This window comes from Phodopus roborovskii, unplaced genomic scaffold, assembly GCF_943737965.1.
Source record: "Phodopus roborovskii unplaced genomic scaffold, PHOROB, whole genome shotgun sequence".
NCBI classification, from domain to species: domain Eukaryota; kingdom Metazoa; phylum Chordata; class Mammalia; order Rodentia; family Cricetidae; genus Phodopus; species Phodopus roborovskii.
The window spans coordinates 10,627,311-10,650,345 of record NW_026126611.1 but is presented as its reverse complement, the minus strand read 5'-3'; the positions used below and the strand labels follow the sequence as shown (position 1 = coordinate 10,650,345).

Genomic DNA, 23,035 nt, shown 5'->3' with positions numbered 1-23,035 from the left:
TTTTAGGTCAGACATTTAGGTCAAGGACATTGAACACAGTGGCTTCCTTTCTTATTTATGTAAGGGAATACACTTGGTGATGGAACAGATTCCATCTCGTTTCAGATTAGGCGCATGTGTTCACACTCATCACGGTGCAAACATAACTCAAACTTCATTCCATAAGCCATGTGTGGGAGGCTTTCTTACACAAATAGCTTCGAACACTCTTGTTTCTGGTTGCTACGTTTCTTTGGATCAAACAGCACACATGACATGTACCAGCACATAGTTCATCTGATTAGTGAAAGACCAAATCTGCATGGATCAATGCTTATTACCTCTTTTAGATATATAAGAACATTTGACCCATATCAATGAAGAAGCAACATTATTAAAATGCTGCACCGATTGGTCCAAGCATGCAGCAGAGGAACAAATCTTGGTAATTGGTTCATAATAAAAGGGGTGATTTATCCCAATGCATGCATTGTACTTCTTTATGGAACCCTCACAGCATAAAGCCTTTAATACCTGTATTGATTTTCCATGAGAAAATGTCAGGTTTTCAGAAAAACAAACCTGTATATATATTTGATATTTTCATGTAAGGGATGTTGGAGTAAGACAGTCACTGCCATGTACACATTCATACAGGCTTAAATGTTGTTAAAAAAACAAAAGAGAGAGAGAGAGACTATAGTCCTAGGCAGAATGAAACTCTTGGTTGAGAGGTTCTAAAACCCCAAAGGGAATATCTAAAGGTGTGTACTGTCACACAGATTCAGTCCCATGCCGTGTGTGTGTGTGTGTGTGTGTGTGTGTGTGTGTGTGTGTGTGTGTGTGTGTGCAGGCCTTGTGTAGGTAGCCACAGCAGTGAATAGAACAGAAAATCCACAAAGGCTAAGCCCTAGACAGACCCATCTTTACAGACCTCAGTACGCATACAGCACCCTCTACTGGCCATTAAATTTGGCTACCCCTTTATCAATAGTTGATTACTGCCACTTACTGCCCTTCTGAGTGAAAAGGTTGAATGGACTGGTCTCACAGGGAACTGTTTTAACAGAACTTTGACTAGCCAGTATTTACAGGTCTAATTTCATTTAACTCACCTGGGGGTAAATCTCTTAAGCGAGAATCCTCGAGTCACACTTGCAACTCTCTCTCGACAACCCCTAGTGAACTCTACCGCGAGAGATCTCTCCTTCATGATTCCCCAGCGTGTCTTCCCTTTCCTGTGAACAGCCTTACCTTCTTGGCATTTTCGGATTGACTTAGCATCTTTTCGGCATCTTCTAGCCAGGCTTGAAGACTGGCCACGGTATCACCATAGCGATCCCAGTTGGAGATCACCTCCTCCAGCATGCTCCGCACACTCCTCACTTCCACTGAGAGATTCCTCCATTGTGCAGTGGTTTCATTCATGAATTTCATCACATTCTCAGCTTCTTCCACTGAAGCAGAAACAGCCAGTCACCATCTCCATTCTGGAATCAACCACACCCTCTACGGCTTTTCCTGTGTTCTTATGTGCAGGAGGCAAGAACATCCATCTACCAGACATACAAGATCCCATTCCCAGCGGCTGCAGCAGTCATTTACAAACTGTAAGCAAACATATCTTACAGAGTTTATCTTCACAGTAATTTAAGCTCTCGTATCTATATTCAAGTTATTCCACATTTTTTTTTTTTTTTGCCTTTAATCCCCTTGGAATTGAAACAAGGCTGAAAAATTGCAACTTAGAAAAACGAGTGCTTATTTTGTTCCATCTTAGATGATGACACCCAGAAAGAATGCCACAGTGCGAAGCAGACACCTCACAGGATCACTCTGTCCTCTCCGAGTTAAATAGTCACTCCCCCCCCAAAAAAAAGGTCACAGTAAAAAAAAAATAATTGATATGACCCCACAGAAACCTGTTGGTTTTAAATTCTACTTAGAACCACACTAACTTACTCTTATTAGCGGGTGTCCATTGTATAGGGTGCTAGTTTCAGTGTGATACTTTCATACATGTATATAAAGGACGTGGACCATATTCACCCCAATTAGCTTCACTCACTCTTCTCCCTCCCACCACAGCCCCCTCAGCAAGTCCCACGGCGTGCTTTACCTGAGCCATCTGCTTTGACGTACATCTCAGCTGTCTGTTTCAGGATCTGGTATGTCACTTCGTATTGCTCAAAGAACTTGCTGTTTTCTATAAAAGACTGGGGGAAAGGGACATGCTTGGTTAGCAGGGAGCAAACATTAGGCCTGTGCACAAGTGGCAAGGTTAATTATCCGATTCTTCCAACCTTATCGTACTGGAGAAATACAAACTTCCACTTCTGGCCCATATACAGTGCACCAGACTGAGAAAATGTTCTATTTCTTGACCACCCAGAGGTTTGCTTTTCCCAAAGAACAGAATTTTCTCTAGAGGAACAGGGCCTAACATTTAGAAAGCTAAATTTGGGGGAACATTTTAATGTCCCGCTGTGTTGGAGCTGCCGAAGTCTGTTGTTCTTTTGAACATTAGCCCTTGTGGATGACTGACTGCTTAGAAGAGCTCCCGGTTAAAAATAAAAGAGGGTGAAAACGCTTTCCTTAAATAAAAAAAGTAGAAAGTTTAAAAATAATTGCATATGCCGACCATATTATTGATGCTTTCATGTTTCAGTTGCCTAGCACAAAACTCACAGACTAAGATAAATCTACATGTGTATATATCGGCATATCATCTGCATGTATAATAAAAGCAGGGTTCGCACGTGCAGACCATAAAATTAAAAACACATATACACACAAAAAGAAATTCTTCGGTAAATCTTGTTTTTATTAATGCTGAAAACCCCTCATGTTTAAAAAGTACTCTTATTATTCCAAGTAGGAAATTAATACAATTGTAACTGGTAACATGTCTACAAAACCTCTTTAAATTCTCCTACTGGCATAATGGACTTTGGAGAGTTTAATCATTTAAAAATGTTGAGAGGAGTCATCACTCTTATAAAATGCAAAGTTATGCCTTACAAACTGGAGCCTTCCACAGTATGGTAGGAATCCTGAATAATATGCTAATTGATGCTTCATGTCAAGGCAAAAAAAACCCACAATGGTTTATAAAGCAATTTTATAGACATTGCTAGGTTTTTAGCACTGTTTATCTTGTTTCAATATAAATTTTAAAGGATTACATATTAACTACAATGAAGACCATTTCATATTTACAGAACATTTATAAATTATTCTCTAGAAATAAAGTGAATTCAGAAAGCTATGAGTTCCAAGATAGAGGAGGCTTCTATGCCTGATAGTTTATTGAATAAATTTAGTAGGGCTTATTGTGATTGGTGGAGAACAGAGTATAGTGCTGTGGTAGCCGCTATAGTAACTGTAGTGACTTAAAATATCATTTGCTTGGCTAGTTTGCAAATTAACTACAAATGAATAAAAATATACTTGTTTCTACATTTGTTTGGGGCCTAAAAATAGGAAGGGAGGTAAGAATACAATCAAAAGATTAGTTATCTTTGAGCTTTCCCATTAGATCAGTTAGACAACTATTTTTAAAATAAATGCCATTTGTTGTTTCAGAGTTTTATTGGCATATGTAATTTGTGCTCTCTTTTTGCTAAGTACAGAGACGCCATCGAACAATGACGTTTGTCTAAGAGATCCACTTCCATAGGAGGCTTGCTAGGCCCCCCTTGTACTGGGCTAGACGTACCTCTCAGGAAAATGCACATTCTGAGTTAAAACAAAAAGGTTAATTTGCTTTATTAACTGGCTAAAACCGGGTTCCCGAATCAAAGGTTACTATTAGTGAGGATAAGACAAGGAAAGTTAAAATAGCACTTATGATTTTAAAACAAAAACACTGGAAGGAAGAATATTTCTGCCTTTAAGGTATAGACATGATAATCTAAAACTCATTAATTTCCCTCAGAGAGTTAAACAAGGTAATTATAAATCCTTTAAAATCGAATCAGGGCTGTTTATTTACATTAAAATTGCTGTGAATTATAAGATAAATATTCATGTTATTTATGTTGAACTTTGCAATTGTCACAATTTCAAATGATCATCTCTTTCATATGCAGAACAGAAATGTTATATTACTGTCTAAATAGCAAACATGGTCACTACATGTTACTTAGCAAGATCACTATGAACAATTCTGACGTCAAGGACCAAATCAATGGGTCTGTAATCACCGATGAATAGACTATGGTCTAAATTTTAAATATAAAAAAAAACTGTTACTAGATTTATGATTTGTCTGTGTGCTCTGTACAGCAGCATATATATGCCATGGTGTTTTTGTGAAAGTCAGAGGACAATTTGTGTGACACCAAGGATGGTGACTCTCCATAGCTTTGCTATCATTTTGCCCATTAGAAAACACAGCAGCACACCATGTTTATATTCTTAAGTGAGGAAGAAAAGAATTGGATTAAATAACAGGCATCATAGTTTTATTGAAAATCTTCGCACTTTTTGAAATGGTCTGTTCTGAAACACATGCTTTTCCTTTAAAACTCTAAAAGGGTGAGGGATACTTTGTGGGGTGTGGCACCGATGGTTGAGCCATCTCTCCGGCCCAGAATCTGGTCTTTTACTACCACTATCATCAGGATAACATGTGACAAACTCAGAAAAGTCATCACAGAAATGTCAATCATTCCCAAAGTCACGTGGGCAGTGAATAGCTGAGACATGGTTGGAAGACTGTGACAAAGCTTTGGGTCCCCCATACTCTGCCACTGCCTAGCCCACACATCAGTGGCAGTGGTGATCCCAGTACTATAGTGAGTGCATACGAGTGAGATAGTATTCAATTTGAAATTGAATATTACGAGGAACTAACATTTGTGAGCACAGCATTCTTTAATTCACCATGATTCAATAAACATGAATACTTTGGTCTTTACGTTAAATTTCCTCAAAGCTTATGGCATTTAGCGAGTAATACTGGTGCACGCCTGCAAACGCTTTTGATTTGGAGATGTCTAGACTCAAATTCTGACTCCAATTCGTGCCCCCTGTGTCACCTGGAGCACAGGATTGGGACACAGAACCTCGCAAGCCAGCTGCCTCGTTGATGGTCACTGTAGGGTTTACTGGAAAACTTAACCTGCAGGGTCTTCCCGAGGTGGGAAGCAAAGTACTCAAAGGACCACAGTTATTGAAATTATTCAACCAAAAGGACCCTAAAGCCCCTTCTGGAAGCTATAACTAGGGTCTCTTCACCAGGGGACTAGAGTACATGCACAGTGGAACCTGCTGGAATGTAGGATGACTGTCCATTTGACACGTGAGCCAAATTTGCACAGCAGTTTGGAATTAGCATCGCGGTGAACTCTTTAACTCCGTGGAGTGGGCAGGAAGTGCTGACTTTTTCATCATTAACATCAACTCTCTATTTATATATCCTTCGAGAAGTTTGAAGAGAATTATTAATATCATTGTTTTGGAACATCGACCTGGTAAGGCAGCCCCATTAGGTACTCAAAGCTGATTGGCTGTTCTTAAATAGCTAGAACAAAGGATGTGTAATTAACTCCTGGGCTCAGAGTGCACTATTTGCTGTGACTAAAACTGAAGATGTGAATCCATTCCTCCATTTTTAATATTTATGAGACTAAAGCCATTTACTAGAATTGTAAAAATGGATTTTTGTTTCCTTACCAAAATAGCTACAGATGAATAAAGGAACACATCCTAACAGAGTTCACAGCTTCTGAAATGAATGTTTCCTGGACCCCTTTAGTGAATCTAAAGAGATGTGCTACCCACCAGGTAATTTTATTTGTTTGTTTCAAATTCATGTAGCTCACATATCAGTTAAAGAACAAAATTAAAACATAACAAGGCTGATTGTGTTTCCAAGATGCTTACACAGAATAGTTTTAATATGAATATAAGCACACTCTCTGTAGCTCACTATGACTGGTCAAGTTGTCACAAGTTACTATGTTAAAAGTTTAGTGATTTATAATTTGGAATCTGTGTTTCAACAGAAATGTCAGAGGACAGGACAGAGATGTACTGTTAACATGAACACTTTCAATCAATGTCGCAAAGAATTTGTGTAGGGTCATGATTAGTTAACTAAGAGGAAATAAATTGACTTGATTAAACACATTACATTATCTGTATGTAAATGGATCAGCCACTTTCTTTCATTAATAACTCCAGGCTATTGTTCTAGATATTTTCTAAGCCAGAACATGAGATACTCTTTAAAAATTAAGTTTGTACAGAGATTTGTAGACAAAATTACCCAATGCCTGGGTACGCACAGGCGTAAGTCCTGTAAAGACCAACACGTGCTCCCCATTTCCCTCACACTGGGAGCTTTGACAACTGGAGGGTAGTCAAGAACTCCAGTAATTGAGTTTTAAAGGACTAATGGCATTGAAACTAAAGGTGTGCAAACACACACACACACACACACACCTCACAAAACCCTTTCTGTAAGTAATACAGCTTCATCACTAGGGTTGGGGGATTAATACAAGGAAATCTCTCAAAGTCAGAATTTGCAACAACAAATTCCAAAGAATCCAAGCTGGTGTTTCCAGGTGCTCCTGAAAAGCTCCACACCTCCTGCTGGACAAAGTGGTGATTTTCCACTTAAAATCAAGGTGGGAACTCTGTCAGCGCTAACACTCACCATGTAGCTCTGCAACAGGAGCTCCACAGACTCTCGCCTCCCATACTTGATGATCCAAGACTTCAGCTTTGACTCGGCGAGGACCAGCAAGGACAGCAGACGGTACTTCAGTTCCAGAAACTCCATTCTCATTAAGTGCAGCTCGGACGTGGAGGACACAAAATGAAACCTAGGAATACACAGGGAGAACTCACCCGCTGTAACTAATAGTAACAGAAGGAGGCTGGCTGTACCTGTTACACTGTAGCCCTCTAAACTCTCCCTGTTCCCGGCCAGGGCATCCGATGGATGCCTTTCTTAGCTCAGGGTTTCAAGGGGAAACAGGGTTGACTGAAGCCTGGCTTGGTTCTCCTCCCTGCTAACGCATCTCTCATCTGTTTCTTTTATAAGCTGTTTTTGCAATGTTACATAATGTTCCTTACAGTATTGAATAAAAATACAGCCTATGATGAAGAAAGCGTTTCTGTGATCTCCAAGCTGTGGGAACATTCCAACTCTCTCTCCCCAGTTAATAATATATTAGAATGTTGGCACTCTGCGCATCTGTGTGGGAACCCACTTTGCATTTACCAAAGTAAGCATCTCTGTTAAAATTGTAACAATCCATTTCGGAAAGGAAAAATGTGAAGAACAAAAAAAGAATATGCAAACACCCATCTAGCATTGTATTTTTTAAAGAGCCTTCACATAAGATCGAACTTTCTCTTACCTCTCAGCCATGTCCTCTAGCTGATCGGGAGGCATTGGGATCCCATTGACAGACCTTGTCTGGTAGATTTCATGGAACGCTCTCTTGTGGGCATCTGTATTTTGAAGCAGATCCTAATATACAATTTTTTTTTTTAAGAAAAAAAATTTAAATGAGGGAGCGTGTTCCCCACAGGCTGAGAAGCATAATTTTCCGGCTGTACTGATGAGTCAATGTAGTCAACAATTTGTCCCTGCCACCACCTTCTCAGGCAGCCGGTGCCTGTCACAGGCTTTTACCTAGAACGGCAGTCTGTGACAGTGGAGAAGCCACTCGGCTGGAGCTGTGTCTAGTAACCACGGCGTCTTTAAACACACATGACACTCGCCCAGCAATACATTCAGATCTCTTAAAGGTGTAAAATCCAAGGACTGTGTAATCACTGCTAGAAACAACCATTTCAGTGTTTTGCCCGGGGTTTGGAGAGGTAAGGGTTTTGCTTGATTGTTCCATGTTTTTTTCCCCCCCTGAAAATGAAACCCAACAAACTTAACCCCTTAATGGTTAAGGATTTAGCTTCCCTTCTGTTACTTTCAGTGTGAATGTGTGAAGTCTACCTTACATACTATTTGCCAATTACAATATACTTTGAAAATATGGTTTGGTCAGAAAATTTTCCAAAAGTACGGGAAACATCTTCCAGCCAACAGAGAGGAGATTAAGCGCAATGTTTATCAATGTTGTTTCTCAATTTTATATAGCAGCTTTCCATTTCTTTAGGTTAATATGAATCTTTATTTGTCTACTGTGTATTTGACCAGCTACACACTTATTTATTAAAAAAAATACATTTTTGCTGCCAATACAAAGCTCTCTCTCTCTCTCTCTCAGAAAAGAGAAGGGTGAATGAACCTTATGTCAGGTTTCCTCATACTTCATCTGTTCCCTAAAGCAGAATAAATAATGGTGTGTAAGAAAAAAAAGTAATCAAGGGAATCAATTCAAAAATTCAAATTTTTCTCAACTATTATCAGTGGATGAAGAAGCAGGGAGACAAAAGACACATACTTAAGTAAGTGAACAAATAAAGTCATTTAGAATATGAATTAAAATGTAAGAGTCTGGGTTCAGCAGGTTCAATTTGATCCCTGACACCCACATGGTAGAAGGGAAGGACTCACTCTCGCAAGCTGTCCTTTGACCTCCGCATGTACACAAGTATGTACATAATTAAATAAACAAAGAAATCAATAAAGAGCTCATAGATGTTTAAGTATATGATAAATATTAATGTTGTTGAAATCCTCACTCTATTTCTCCATAAATGCAACACACACACACACATCTCATTTACACAAGATGGTGGAATCTTTGACCCCTATAGAATAGGGGAGACAGGGCTGTTTTCAGAACAGCTGTCATTGGCATTCTGGAATGCCAACACACCTCCATGGCATGTGGTCTTGGCTGAAACCGCCCCCACCCCAGATGACTTGGGAGGAATTTGTAGCTCTCATCTGTTGTACCTGACAGTTTTAAAGCCTAGTTCATTGAGAAAATTCTTGACCAAATTGAGCAAAATACAAACACTTCACATATATGCGAAGGAGTTTCTACAGCTACCATACATTCCTTGTTTCCAAGAAGTGCCCTAGCACCGTAAAACATCTGGGTACTTAGCAAAATACAATACGTTAATTTCACTAGGCTTACAGGCAATGCAACTGTTTAGGTCTCCCACTCATAGCAAAATCTGTTCCACAATGGATCACAGACTACAAGCAAAACCCTCACCTGGGCAGTGTGCAAGAGCTCGCCCTGGTTACGTGGGGGATCAGAGCTGGCCCAGCCCCTCAGGCTGCAGCTCTCTGGAGAGCTGGCTCTGGTGGCAGGCATGCAGGAGAGCTGGCCTCACCACTCACCTGGGCAGGGTGGGAGAGCTGGCCTTGGGGGTATGGGTGTGGGAGCTGACAGGCTGACCAGCTCAGCCACCAGGCATGCCCAGCTTCAGGGCTTTGAGCTGGCCCGTGTCAATCAACGTCTACCCCATCTCTGAGCTATTGGAGCAGGTGGAGGGGTGGCTCCGGCAGAAACAAAGCTGCAGGACCTCCATGACTCAGGGCAACAGCAGGATAACTGAGAGGGTCCAGTATTGATAGTGTAGCAGAAGTCAGGGGCCTCAAACCAGACCGATGATCACTGCAATGGACATTTGCAAGTAAAGTTTGTTGGGCCAAAGGGTCCACTCACTATGTGACACACTGTGACATGTTGCAGCTTCCATGGCAAGACTTTTGCTGGGGGGGGGGGTTACAAGGGTAGAGGGAGGTGTGGAAGGAGTGGGAAATAAGTATGATTGGGAAATCCACAAAGGATCAATTAGAAAATATGTGGAAAACATAATAAACAGCATAGGAACTGACAAACCTCCATTGCTGAGGGGATTATCAGCACACCTTCGGTTGCCAAGATGGAACAGAGGGGACAGAAGGAAACCACACGGCAGGCATAAGGGAGGTCTGCTGAGGGCCCGGAGAAGATGAGGAAGACGGGGACAGAAAGAACAGTGGAGAGAGGGAGCTCGTTGGGCATGGCCAGGCAAAGACCTCATGGGGGAACATACTTGCCTCTGAGGTAACCATTACAGTGAGCTTTCACAAGCCTCTTATTTGAAATTGAAACATCAAAATTCCTTGCCCCCCCTTTTTTTGTCCCCCAATTTTTATTTGCTTATTTACTACTTTGATCACTCTGATCTGCATCCTTTCAAGGCGGGCCATTTCATGAATGTCAGCGATCTGTGTCTCTCTTCATGCCTAAGGGGATGTCGTGTATGTTCTGAACAGTACTAGGTGCTATACAGATGCTATGGAAAACCAGGAAAGACTAGAGAGAGCTAAGAAGGTAGGGAGAAAACCGGCAAGCCAAATGAAAGAAGAGATTCACGGACACAGAAATTCTTTGTAAAACGTGCCCGATGGATGAAGAATGAGGAGGGCTTGGTGTGGGGCACATGGCGGTGATGGTTTATTATAGTGGTTTTTCAGAGAGAACTTGGAAATCAAAAAGGAGATGAAGAAAAGTCTTAAAAGCATAGTTGTGTAAACAGAATGAAGGCATTTGGACAAGAGCTGGGAAGGCAAGTAGGGTGAAGAAAAAGACAGAAAATAACTCTGCCTGTGCGTGAGTGAGTGCGTGCGTGCGTGCGTGCGTGCGTGCGTGTGTGTGTGTGTGTGTGTGTGTGTGTGTGTGTGTGTGTGTGGTGGTTGTTGTTAGGGGCAACCCAATGTGGAGATGTGTAGAAAACAGTAGAACAAGGGAGATACAATGGTGCATCCTTCAGAGGAAACGGAGACAGTGTCTAAGGCTCACAGGACTGGCTGGCCTTGGTTGGGAGCACAGATGGTCCATCCACAGCAACAGAAGTGACGATGGAGTATTTGGGCACAGATGCAAGTAAGTGGGTTGGTGTATTTGTGGGAGCTTGCGGAAATTCTTTTCTGATTGCTTCTATTTTTCTTGGAGAAATAGGAAGCGGTGTCATCAGCTAAGAGTGAGGACAGGGAGGAGGTGTGGAAGGCTGAGGAGACAAGGTATGAAATAGACGTCCCAGAAATGGAGAGGGCTTGGAGTTGGGAAATGCCTTGCTTGCAACTGCTACACAGCAATGGGAGCCCGGTTGGGTTAGTCACTATGTTGGAATGTGGGAGATCTCCAGCCTCATCTGCTGCCTGTGTGGGGGCATGCTCTATGCAGAAACTGTTTTTAATCAGTGTTATATTTTTGTCAGACTAGTAAGAAAAAGAGGGATGTGGACGGTGGAGTTGAGGAGGATGTGTCCAGTGAGTGGCTTTTATGAACATTCAATTTAAACAGCACAAATGGAAAGGCTGAAATGGAAAGAAAGGCAAAAGAGTCAAAAGATAATAGCATTAAGAATTACCTTGCTCCGCCTAGACACGGGGGTGTGGGGGGTGGAGAGGAGCCTTGGTTCTGCCTCAGGGAGATGATGGGACAGACTTAATAGACGTTCTAGGGGAGATCGAGGAGCAGATGTGAGATGGGGGGGGGAGAGCAGAAGGAGAGGGGGAGCAAGACGGGGATTGGAATGTAAAAAATAAATTAATTTTAAAAAAGAGGAGAAAAAAGAATTACAGAGTCCAGGTAGATGAAGACTTGCTTGATTAGAAGTGGGATGCTTGATAAAGCAGTTGAGGAGGGTCCCAGCTACTGATGACAATGATAGGCTAGGGCAATGGAGAGAGTGGAGGGGCCAGTCATGGCATAGGATCTCCAGAGAAGAGAAGATGAATGTGTTGGAAGGCCACAGTAGCTCGGGTATCATCTATGGGTTGTTGAATTTTCTAATTATCACGCCAGGAAGCATCATGTGGAAATGAAACTCCCAAGGAGAGGAAATGACTTGAGTACGGTTGATAGTACAAGGAGGCTCAGGAGGATGATTCCTTAACCCTTGAAACCCTTGCCTTGCCGACACAGTCTGGCTCCTACTAAACTCCTGTTCAAAGACTTCGTGGGCATATTGGAAGCTTGGAACTCAAGACAGTTATGTGGCTTTGAGTAAGGCATTCCTGCCTGCAGTAAATCCATCTACAAAAGAGGTCAGTAACGCTATGTCAAATACTTATGTTAAATGTTCAGTAAAGTTAATTACTTACACTAAAACATGGCTAAATCTTCCAAAATCACCTGTAAGGGATATTTTCCTTTTCTAGATTACTGGGCATTAAGTTGTCTAGAAAACAGAAAGGATAACACAGCTATACTTGACATAATTAATATACTCTGATATATATATATGTACATATATATATATATGTGTTAACGTTAAAAATACAATAAAAAGAGGGCAATTGAAGGGGTCCACTGCCATTTTCTGTCTTACACACACACACACACACACACACACACACACACACACACTCTCTCTCTCTCTCTCTCTCTCTCTCACTTATATACACACACACACACACAGAGAGAGAGAGAGAGAGAGAGAGAGAGAGAGAGAGACATGGAAACATAGAAATAAAATGAATCTCTAAAAACTAGAAAAAATCCCACCATTGAACTGTTCATAAGGAGAATTACCTGCAGTATATATATATATATATATATATATATATATATATATATATATTTTACAGAATACTTAACTTTAACTTGTAAACTCTGGATATGTAGTAAGTAAAGAAGCTGTGCCATGTAAATACACTTTTTCATGTGTGGCTCATTCAGAAATACAAACATTCTAGCTTTCCATAGCATGTTTAAGTTTTCTGAAATCAGAATTCCTTTTCAGACTAGAAAGGCACGATGACGTTTCCAAGCATCCTGAATATGTATGCAGACTCCTTGGGCATTCTCTACTGAATCTCTGACTGAGTCTGATATGCCAGCACAGGCCAGGCACATCACAGTGATAGACAAAACTCCGAATTTTAGTTAACAATGATCCAAGCTTCCTGTCTTTTCAGCTCAGTTTATTGTGAAGTACCTAATCAATAGATTCTGAATAAATCAGAATTGATCTCATGATTGAAATTACTGGGCGTTATGACTATGTGACTCTAAACACCTGTAGCCAGGTCTATTGTAAGTATCACCTCCTTCAGCAAATCCTACCTGCGTGTGCCACCACAGGTGGCTGATCTCCAAAATATACAAACAACTCAAGAATCTAGTCACCAAAACACCAAAAAATCCAATTGAAAAGTGGGGTGCACAACCAAATAGGGAATTCGCTATAGAGGAATCCAAAATGGTTGATAGACACTTAAGAAAGTGCTCAGCATCCTTAGCCTTCAGGGAAATGCAAATCAAGGCAACTTGGAGATACCATCTTACACCTGTCAAATGGCTAAAATTAGAAACACCAATGACAGTTTATGCTGGAGAGGATGTGGAGAGAGGGGAACACTCCTCCACTGCTGGTGGGAGTACAAACTTGTACAGCCATTTTGGAGATCAGTATGGCATTTCCTCAGGAATGGGGAATAGTCTACCACAAGATCCAGCAATTCCACTCTTAGGCATGCACCCAAAGGACCCACATCCATGCAACAAAGACATATGTTCAGCTATGTTCATAGCAGCATTATTTGTAATAACTAGAACTTGGAAACAACCTAGATGCCCCTCAACCGAAGAATGGATAAGAAAATGTGGTGCATTTACACAATGGAGGAGTACTACTCCGCAGTTAAAAAGAAAAAAATAAATAAAATAAAGATATCTTGAAATTTTGCGTACAGAACTAGAGAGCTCCATCCTGAGAGAGGTAACACAGACCAAGAAAGAGAAATATAATATGTACTCACTCATAAGTGGATACTAGACCTAAAGCAAATAACAACCAGCCTACAGGCCACAATCCCAGAGAACCTAGGTAACAAAGAGGACCCTGAGAGAGACATGTGTGGATCTGCTTAGGAAGGAGAGAAAAAGACAAGATGTCCTGAGTAATTGTGGAGGGCAGTGGGGAGGGTGGAAGGAGAGAGGGGAGGAGGGGAGGGTGGGGGGGAATATAATAAAATAAAGAACAGCCGGGGCTGCTTTCTTTATTACCTTCTGCTTTTTGCTGTCCTACTGACCCTCTCTTGATTCTTAGTGCCCTTTCTCCATTTTGCTATTGACCATTGGGCTGTCCGGACTCTTCCCATTCATGCATTCCAACAATAGGCTTCTGCTCCTCCATCTCACCCTGGGATTGCTATTTCCCCCCCCCCTTTTTTTTTTTCCAGCAGACTCCCTACTCTTTTCCAAAATGGCTGCACATATAGTCGACACGATATAAAGCTTTCCCTTTTCCGCATGCTCGCCAGCACGCGTGCCATGCTTCGTGTTTAGGATGACAGCCACACCAGCAGGGTGCAGAGACGTAGCTCACAGTGGTTTGAGTTGAGATTTCTACTATCGCTCGGTGTGTTCAACATTTCTCAGCCATCTACCACTTACTTCCTTGTCTCTCTTGATACATGTTTAAGTCCTTTATCTATTTGTTCCCCCTCCTTTTTAGATGAAATTTTGTGTTACTTTTTATATTAAATTACATGGTATTTTTTATATATATATATATTAACCCCTTGTGATGGATGATTTTGATTGTCAACTTGATTGGCCTGAGGCATACCTAGGGTACTTAAAGATTACCTCAGGTGGGGACTGGGAGGGCAAGTAAAAAAAAAAAATTAGCTAAGGGGAGAAGTTCCTCGCTGACTATGGTCAGCTACCTTCCCCGCAGGCTTGTAGCGCAAATGGGAGAAAAGGCAAAGGGTATCCTATGCTTTCTAGTGGATATACTATGAGCTGCCTGCCTTACCCTCCCCTATGGAAGATGAGAGCCCCTGGAACTGCAAGCTAAATAAACCTTCCCCCCTTTACTAATTTATATCTGCCAATTTGTCCAGGGGTGAGAGTCTTGTAAGCCCCTTAACTCTGAATGATTTGCAAATATTTGTTACTAGTAATCTCTGTTGGATATTTTCCTTGTTCTGCAGCTTTTTAGCCTGACTCATTCCATCTGCCTCTTTTTTTTATTTGTTGTCTGTGCTTTTGGGGTCATAACAATCTCTGACTAATGTCACTTTCCTTCGTTCCTTCCTTTCTTCCTTCCTTCCTTCCTTCTTACTTTTTAGTTTTAGACAGGGTCTCACTATGTGGCCCTGGCTAGCCTAGAACTTGATAGATAGAGCAGGCTAACTTACAGAGACAGAGATCTGCCTGCATTGACCTCCTGAGTTCTGGAATTAAAGATACACACCACTCTAAACTTCTCACAGGTATATTTCTTTTTCTTTTTTCTTTTTTCTTTTTTCTTTTTCCTTTTTTTTTTTTTTTTTTCAGAAGCACTGTGCCCATTGCATCATGGGATACAAAGTACATATAGGTGGTAGAAAGGTTCTAAACAGGAGTGCACACATACTATCACTCTCACAAATTAATAATGCTGCTATGAACATAGTTGAGCAAAGGACCTTGGGGTGTGAGTGTGTATCCTTTGGGTGCATGGCCAAAGCTACTGCTGGGTGCCCTCAGTTCTAACCCCAGCTGTGTGGGTTGGGGCAGTGGGCAAAGTATCAACCACAATGTAGACTCAGAAGGGTCGCCAGTCCTAGGTACAGGAGAAGTAGACAGTCCTCTCTCAAGCCTTAAAGTCCCTGTGGGATTTGATGTGACAGTGAGTGCTCATGTGTAAAGGCCAGCATCAGAAAACAAAGCCATTTTGTCACTACCCCCCTCGGGACAGCGATAGCCAGCCTCCACATATATATGAGGAGGCATATTGGAGCTGAGTTACCATCTCAGACCTGAAAACAAGGAACTGCCATGGAGACTGGGAGACACCCTGGTACAGTGGCTGGGTGGGAGGTGCCACAACAGGGGTTCACAGAGAGGAATGTGGGTAAGCACAGAGTGAGAAGTGAAAATCCCAGGGGGCTTGGGCTGGAGAGGGCGCAGAGGTCAGGGCTGTTTATTACTTTCCTTGTTCCGTGATGGTTGCCATGAAGGCTGAGGGCCCCAAGCTGAGCCAGGCAGGGTATATCTCCCTATCCCCCAGGCCGTCTTACCACTATGTGTTATTTGGTGCTTAGCGTGTTCTGAATAATTGCTTGATTTTCCTAGCAGGTAGGTGGTTGTGGGCAGGATTTGGAAGTCCTAAAACCCAGAGACAAGATACTATGTTCGCTCCGCTGAAGATGTGTCCTGTCTATGGTCCTTGCTCTCTGATACACTCGGGACTCCCTTTGGCTTGGATGTTTGTTGTTTGCCTGTTTGTTCACACTTTGGGACATTCTGGAGTGAGTAGAGCCCTTCCCAGGAGACAAGTCATGGAGGTCACTTGGAGCAGCTCAGTTCCCAGTCCCCAAAGAAAGGAAGCTTCTAAATGAAATGTAGCCTGGAGGTGACAACCGACTCTTGACAAGGTACATGCTCAAGCTATGACTCACGACTCCTCTGCCCAAACTCAGCAGGTTCCAATATGAGAGGAGATGGAAAATGACTTTTTTAATCCTCTGTCTTTAAAAATATACAAAATTAAAAACAAAAAAGAAAACAGGCTTTCTTTCCTTTTTATTCATGTTAGTATTCTTTTTATAGCATTTTGTTTTGAAAAAAGCCACTCTTATTACTCACCATCTCACCTGTTCAACTTTATTTCCACATTTTCCTTTATTTTTTTAATCACACTTTTGCAGCCTGCCCTTTCTGTTCACATACTACTCTGTTTTTTTTAAACCCTCTTCTTTTTCCTTCCTCATCTCAAAGACTGTTATTACTTTTACTTTTATTCACATTTAACTCCATATAACTTATTATCCATCATCTGCCATTTATTTTCTTCTCCGTAGCTCTTGGAAACGAGAATTCCTAGAAAGAAGCTGTGATGCAAGACTGATTGACTAATTACAGCCACAGTGGAGTGGAGAGGTTGGGTTGCTGCGGGTCCAGAACTTAATTATACCTTATCTTGGACTAGCTTTGACATCCACCCCTCCTTAACTCCATGCATTGCCATTTCCTGCCACCTCTTTATGGGACATTTTGTGTGTCACCGATTAAAAAAAAAAAATCTAGGAATTTATCAACTTGCAGATCAGTAGCTTCCACTGAACCAAAAGCCAAGAATGTTACCCCAAAATCACCCGAGGCTGTGGAAGGGACTCCCCCATCTTGCTGTAACTTGCTTCTCTGATGTTTCCGTCAATGTATTTTTATATGCTTATATTTATATCTCTGTTTGTTCTGTTCCTATAAAGCTCTATGAAACTGGAACACGGAACCTGGGGTAACCCAGATCTATGCTTCTAGGCCATGGTAAATCAAATATTACCATCTCTGACTCTCTTTGCAGCGAGAGCTATGCATTTTGTGTTCACAGTGGAATACTAGCTAGCTTCAATGTATTGGTATTGTGTTTCTTTTATTTCCCTTCTCCTTTCTTGGTCAAGGGAAGGCCAGAGATGGAGAACTCCATCCTTGAGGGAAACTATGACTTCAGGTCTGATTTCAATTGTATTTTCATGTTGAATTTTGTTTAATGTTGCTGTCACGGTATTTATTTCTTTTCTCTGGGTAGTACCAGATATTGAGTCCTCAAGGAGAAGCTTTTCAATAATAAGACCAGATATTCCCCACCCCGAAATACTTCTATAAAAATTGCAACCTAGAAATATAAGAAATACAAAAGAGCAAAGCAACACGATTCATCCAAAATTTAATATCTCTACAAAAATGGAATCTAAATATGTTAACATGGCTACAATTTCAGGTAAATAAAAACAAGTCTAGCTTAAAAGTGAGCAAAGACCTCAAAAGGGATCCAAATTAAAAAAAAAAAATCAAGGACACGAAATTCAACAAAGGGGTACCTATTTCTTAAAAATAACAAGAAACCTTAGATACACTAATTCACTTAATCAAATAAACTTCACTCAATTGAAAGTATCAGCAATAATAGCAAGACTAGATAAAAGAAAGCGTATTAGCAATGAGGACAAAGTTGGGAAAATTGTCTCACTCAGCCACCAAGGAAAACAAAAACAAACACAAACAAAAACGCAGTCACTGCTGTAACCTTCAAGATGGCTGGGGCACAATTAAGAGACCAAACTTACAAGTGTGTGGAATTTAAGAGCAAAATCAAGCTTTAGACTAGAGACATGAGGACCTTATCCAATGAAACAATAACAGAAAATGTCCTCGACAGGGGCTGGGAGGATGAACATCTGAATACATAAGGCATTTAGATCTAGACGGGGACAGAAAAGGAATCTGACTCTTTTATTATAAAACGATATGATTATGAAGCTTAGAAGGAACCTTGAAAATTGCAAGAGGAACCCCAGCCGACTTACAATCTGCCAGTAGGAAGCAGATCTCTCAGCAGAAACCTTAAAAACCAGGAGAGCCTGGACTGGGATAGTTCAAGCCTTTAAACAAATAACTGCCAACCAAGACTATTGTAATCAGTAAGTCTATCCTGCAAATTCAAGGCAGAAGTAAAAGTCTCCCGCCATGAGTAAAGCAATTTATCCCCACTAAGTCAAAATTGCAGAACATAGTTAAGAGAGCAATGCATAGGAAAAGAAAGAAATATATTCACCACATGAAATAATCAAACATAATTAACTCAACAGCCTATACGCCTGCAAGACAAAGAGATTTAGCACATACCTTTCAATAATTATCCTAAATGTAGATGGCTTTAATTCTCCTTTTTAAAGACTCTGCCTGGATAAACAGATTTAAAGTCAAGTCCCAACTATTTGCTATCTGTAAAATCTCTCCATATTGTCAAAGACATACAAGGGCTGAATCTTGTCTAACAGTGCTTCCTGGAAGAGCCATAACGTAATTAGCAAAAACCACAACTCCTTTGAGATCTTGGCCAGGTTGTTCAAGAGACTCCAAAACATTATACCCTATTGCTATTACCCTTGCACTTCAGACAGAGGGCCCAGAGATTTGAATGCCGCTTCCCTGATGAACAGCTTTGATGGTGCTGAAAGACACCCTACAAACTGGCAAGGTGAAGCAACCAATTGTCCTACCCAGCTATAACAACAACCTAATGATTCAGTAGCGGCACACACACACTTTGGTGGTAATGAATAACCCTCTACTGGATTTAAGGGCCACTGAGCAATAGGGATAGCATGCCTAGTAATGGAAACCTAGTCAACTACCTGGAGCTAGTAAAATCAAGAGTCTTGGAGGAGAACCATCACTTTCCTAAATCAACACAACCCCGAACTTCATTCAAAATGTTATCCTTATGTCCACAGATAAGTGTAACTCTTAGGAGATCAAACAGGATGGCATGCATTCTCTGTGTCAGGAATTTCAAAACCCAGATCTCAGATGCATGAGAGAAATATGCTGTAAATTAGGTTTTTTTTTTCTCCTCTAAGTATATGAGAGTATTTCCTTCAGATAATTAAAAACACATCAAACAGTTGACAGGAATAAAATGTTTTTGACACCAGTAGGAAGAGAAATCTCTTTCTTATTTTTCATATTTTTTTTTTTTTTTGCTAAATTGGAAACACTGGCAGAATAACTGTATCCCAAGGCCTTTACCCCCCACACACAACCCAAGTATCAGGACCAGAAGCTTTTGTCATCCTTTGACAAAGAATACAGAATTGAGGTACAGAGTCAATGCCCAATCATATTATTGTATAAATTCATATATCTGGAGTCCTGCCTTTTTAAAATAAAAACGTAACCTATAGCAAGAGATGGTTGCAGATACCAAAACCTACCCCAGAGTTATTGGAAAATATTCTAGGAAAGCAACGTACTAAAATTGTCAGTGATGAACATTAGTTAGAGCACCTCCTAGAGGGAAGTATGTGAACTGCACTGGATGGGTGCTGCTCCGGGGGACACACCTGTGTGCATTCTGATGAGGCCTCATCTCTAGGGCCTCCGGGACAGCCATGTTAGAGCAGTTTCTGTGGTGGATTGCATGGCCATGGTCTCTGAAGGGCCTATAGTAGATCGGCTCATGTGTTTGAACACTCGGTCCCTAAGTGGTGGAAATGCTTGGGAAGGGTTAGGAGGCATGGCTTTGGTGGAGGAGGTGTGCCACATTTCCAAAGCTCTCTCGCTTGTGGATCAGATGTAGGCTCTCTCAGCAACTGCCCCAGCCCCAGTTCTGTCCCCTGCCCCATGCCCACCGCTGTGATGGCCGTGACTCTTAACCATCTGGAACTGGGAACACCCGAAGTAAATGCTTCCTTTTGCCAGTTGCCTTATTCGATGCCTTTTCGTGGCGATAGTAAAGTAACTATGACAGCGTCTAGGCAGAATTTTACCTTATGTTGCTCAAGTTTCCGTTGTATTGTGTTTGCCGTGTCTTCATGCACTTGCTGAATGGTGATCTCTTCTCTCAGGGCCACCTCTGCTCTGTACAGCCAGGCACCTATAGTGCCCAGGGGAGCAGGGAGAGATTTATCCAGCTGTATATGCCAATCAAAGAGCTGAAACAGGAGGGGGGAAAGTCTCTGCTGTAGAAGATAATTTCTAAAATTTCCCCTAAATTAACTTGAGAAGACTCACAGAGGCTCTGGGAAGAAGGGATAAGCTCACCACCGTGCAAGCATGAGGACCTGAGTTTGATTCCCAGAACCCACACAAGATAACTGTATACGGTAGCATCTGCTTGCAACCAATCCTAGCTCTGAGGATGGAAGGCCTGATATTTTTAAATAGTGTGTATGTATGTGCATGCGCACACACACAGGGATTGGGGGACAGGCAGACATGAGTATGCCGTGACAGGTGTGTGGAGGTGAGGTGACAGCTTTTCAGGGTTTTGTCTCTCGAGCTTGTCTTGTTGCTGCTGTTGACCTGCATGCACCAGGCTTGTGAGCTACCTGGCAACATCTCTGTGCCCACCTCACATGTGTCTGTAGGAGAACTTGAATTACAGATGTGCACACTCTGGCTTTGGGTTGTGAGGCTCATGTAGCAAGTGCTTTTTATCCACTAGGATCCCATATTTACATCAATGCACCTGGCTTTTCACAGGGGTTTTGGGGATTGAATACCAACTGAGCCATCACCCTTGTCCAAAAGCCAAAGGTATTTTGCTAAATTTTTCTCCATTTCTTCCATTTCCCCAAATTCCCAGGTACCATTTCCTGGTCTGCAGGAATTCCAGTATAGAACCATCTTATTTGTTGATAAAGTTTGTAGGAAACATGAAATTATCAAGTTAAATAAATAGCAAATGAAATAAATTCAAGTAAAATATTTCTGTTAGTGCTAGAAGCTGTCCAGATCTTTGCACTCTTAATGGTTAAGGCTTGATGAAGGACATTAATACTAAATAGATCAAGCAGCTTTCCTTTCACATTTATGAATGGCCAGGCAGGCAGAGATGCTCCAGTTACACAACATGTGCTTGCCTGTTGGTACAGGAAGGCCCTGAGCTGCTCAAACAACATTACAGATTATGAGACCTGGCTGACTATTCCAGGAAGTCTTCTCCATGGTAAGAGTCGCCTTTTCTAAACAACAAGGAAGGAAGTCCTGGAGGAGACAGAACCCAGGAGCTTTCAGGCGTTCTGTCTGTTGCCTAGGTGACAGGATGGGAAAGCAGGGAGGTAGGTGTGAGAGCTCTTCCAGCAACACACGGGGAAGCCTGAACAGAGGGCAATGCTAATCCTCCCACAGTTCCTCCTTTCCAGCTTCAGCCACAGGGAACAGGGCCTTACGCAATAAAAACCATGTGAAAGATGGTTGCACAACCCAGCTTGGCGAAGGAAGACGCACAAATCCACATGAAACTAACTTACCCTGGAAGACACTCTCTCCCAGCATTGTTTTACCAGAGCTTGGTCAAGCGACAATTTGCCATCTCTGTGCACTGGCTTTATTAGATGTCCCACCTGTTTCCTCTTCATCTCATACTGAACTCGGAAGTGCTTAAATGACTGCAAGAGGAAACACAGGAACAACATGGTGACCAGGCCTCCCCAAACCAAAAGCAAAGGAAACCGTGTTCCCTTAGTAACGAGCCCTGTGAGGCATCCCATAAATGATTTGTCAGAGACAAGTAGCAAAAGCAGGGCTAACGCCTAGAAATTATGAAGTGTGTGTAGAAATGGACGGAACTGGAAAAAGTGAATTACACTGAGTGAGCTCACCAGGCCCAGGAAGATAAACATATTTGCGTATGTAGATCCCACCTTGGGATATCAGGTTTTGTTTCTTTAACCTGGAGTCCATGTGAAAGCCAGCCCGGCTGGAAATGGGCCAGGGAAGGCAGACACCTGAGGGATGGGGACAGGAAAGCATAGGTAGAGTGAATGCAGAGAGGGAGATCACTGGGAGGAGACCAAGCATGGAGGGTGATGGGGGAAACGGAAATGAGGTGCTGGGGGAGGATTAACTAAAATGAAGGGTGCACGCAAGAGCCGTTCGGGAGCGTCTGATCTTCCACACACCCCAGTTCAGTCAGAGGGGCATCAACACAGATGGCATGGAAGGAGAGCCGGAATGCACTCAGGGTTAAAGGGCTAAATTAGGACAGAGGTTTGGTGGAGATGAGAAAACCAGAGGGTAGGTTAGCCAAAACCAAGGATCCATGGTGAAGTCTTATGGAAATCAACTACTTTGTAATAAACATTTGCACACACGTGCACGTGCACACATGCACACACACACATGTGCACACGCACGCACGCACACACACACACACACACACACGCACACACACACACACACACACACAGGAGTCTGAGCAGAAATACCCTGCACAGATGGGCAGTGTTGCTCCCAGACAGCTTGGGTTATGAAATGAAAATCTCGGTGTTAAGCATAAGCTACCTCCCCGGGAGTTATGGGCACCCAGAATAACACACTTGTATTGTGTATTGTTTATCCACCATAACTAGATGGTAAGACCCTATTGCTGAAGACACCGCTAACAGGACATAGAGGGGTCGCCCTAATACTCCTTGGGAAACTCTCTCTCCTCGCTCTGTTGCACAATATGGCCAGGTGCTGTGAGGGCTGATGAAGAGAAAAGACATCCATGCTCTTATGCAGTGCTGGAATCAGCATGCCACAGTAGCAACCCACTGGCAGGCTGTGCCCACAGGTGTGATGGCGCACAACGGTGGTAATGACGTTAACTCAGTGCTGTATGATTGGGCCACTGGCAGGCT

At 42.0% G+C, this 23,035-nt stretch overlaps 1 protein-coding gene across 1 annotated transcript in view; it reads right to left on the bottom strand.

Annotated features, from left to right (window-relative positions):
• The window catches only part of Syne1 (spectrin repeat containing nuclear envelope protein 1), a 419,055-nt gene that overhangs the window by 295,419 nt on the left and 100,601 nt on the right, over positions 1-23,035 (bottom strand). The window contains exons 12-17 of the mRNA XM_051205995.1: positions 21,662-21,799; positions 20,177-20,341; positions 7,356-7,468; positions 6,647-6,815; positions 2,099-2,195; positions 1,234-1,436 (exon numbers count right to left, since the gene is read on the bottom strand). Of these exons, the coding sequence (XP_051061952.1) occupies positions 1,234-1,436; positions 2,099-2,195; positions 6,647-6,815; positions 7,356-7,468; positions 20,177-20,341; positions 21,662-21,799 (885 nt within the window). The remainder of the gene's footprint in view (positions 1-1,233; positions 1,437-2,098; positions 2,196-6,646; positions 6,816-7,355; positions 7,469-20,176; positions 20,342-21,661; positions 21,800-23,035) is intronic.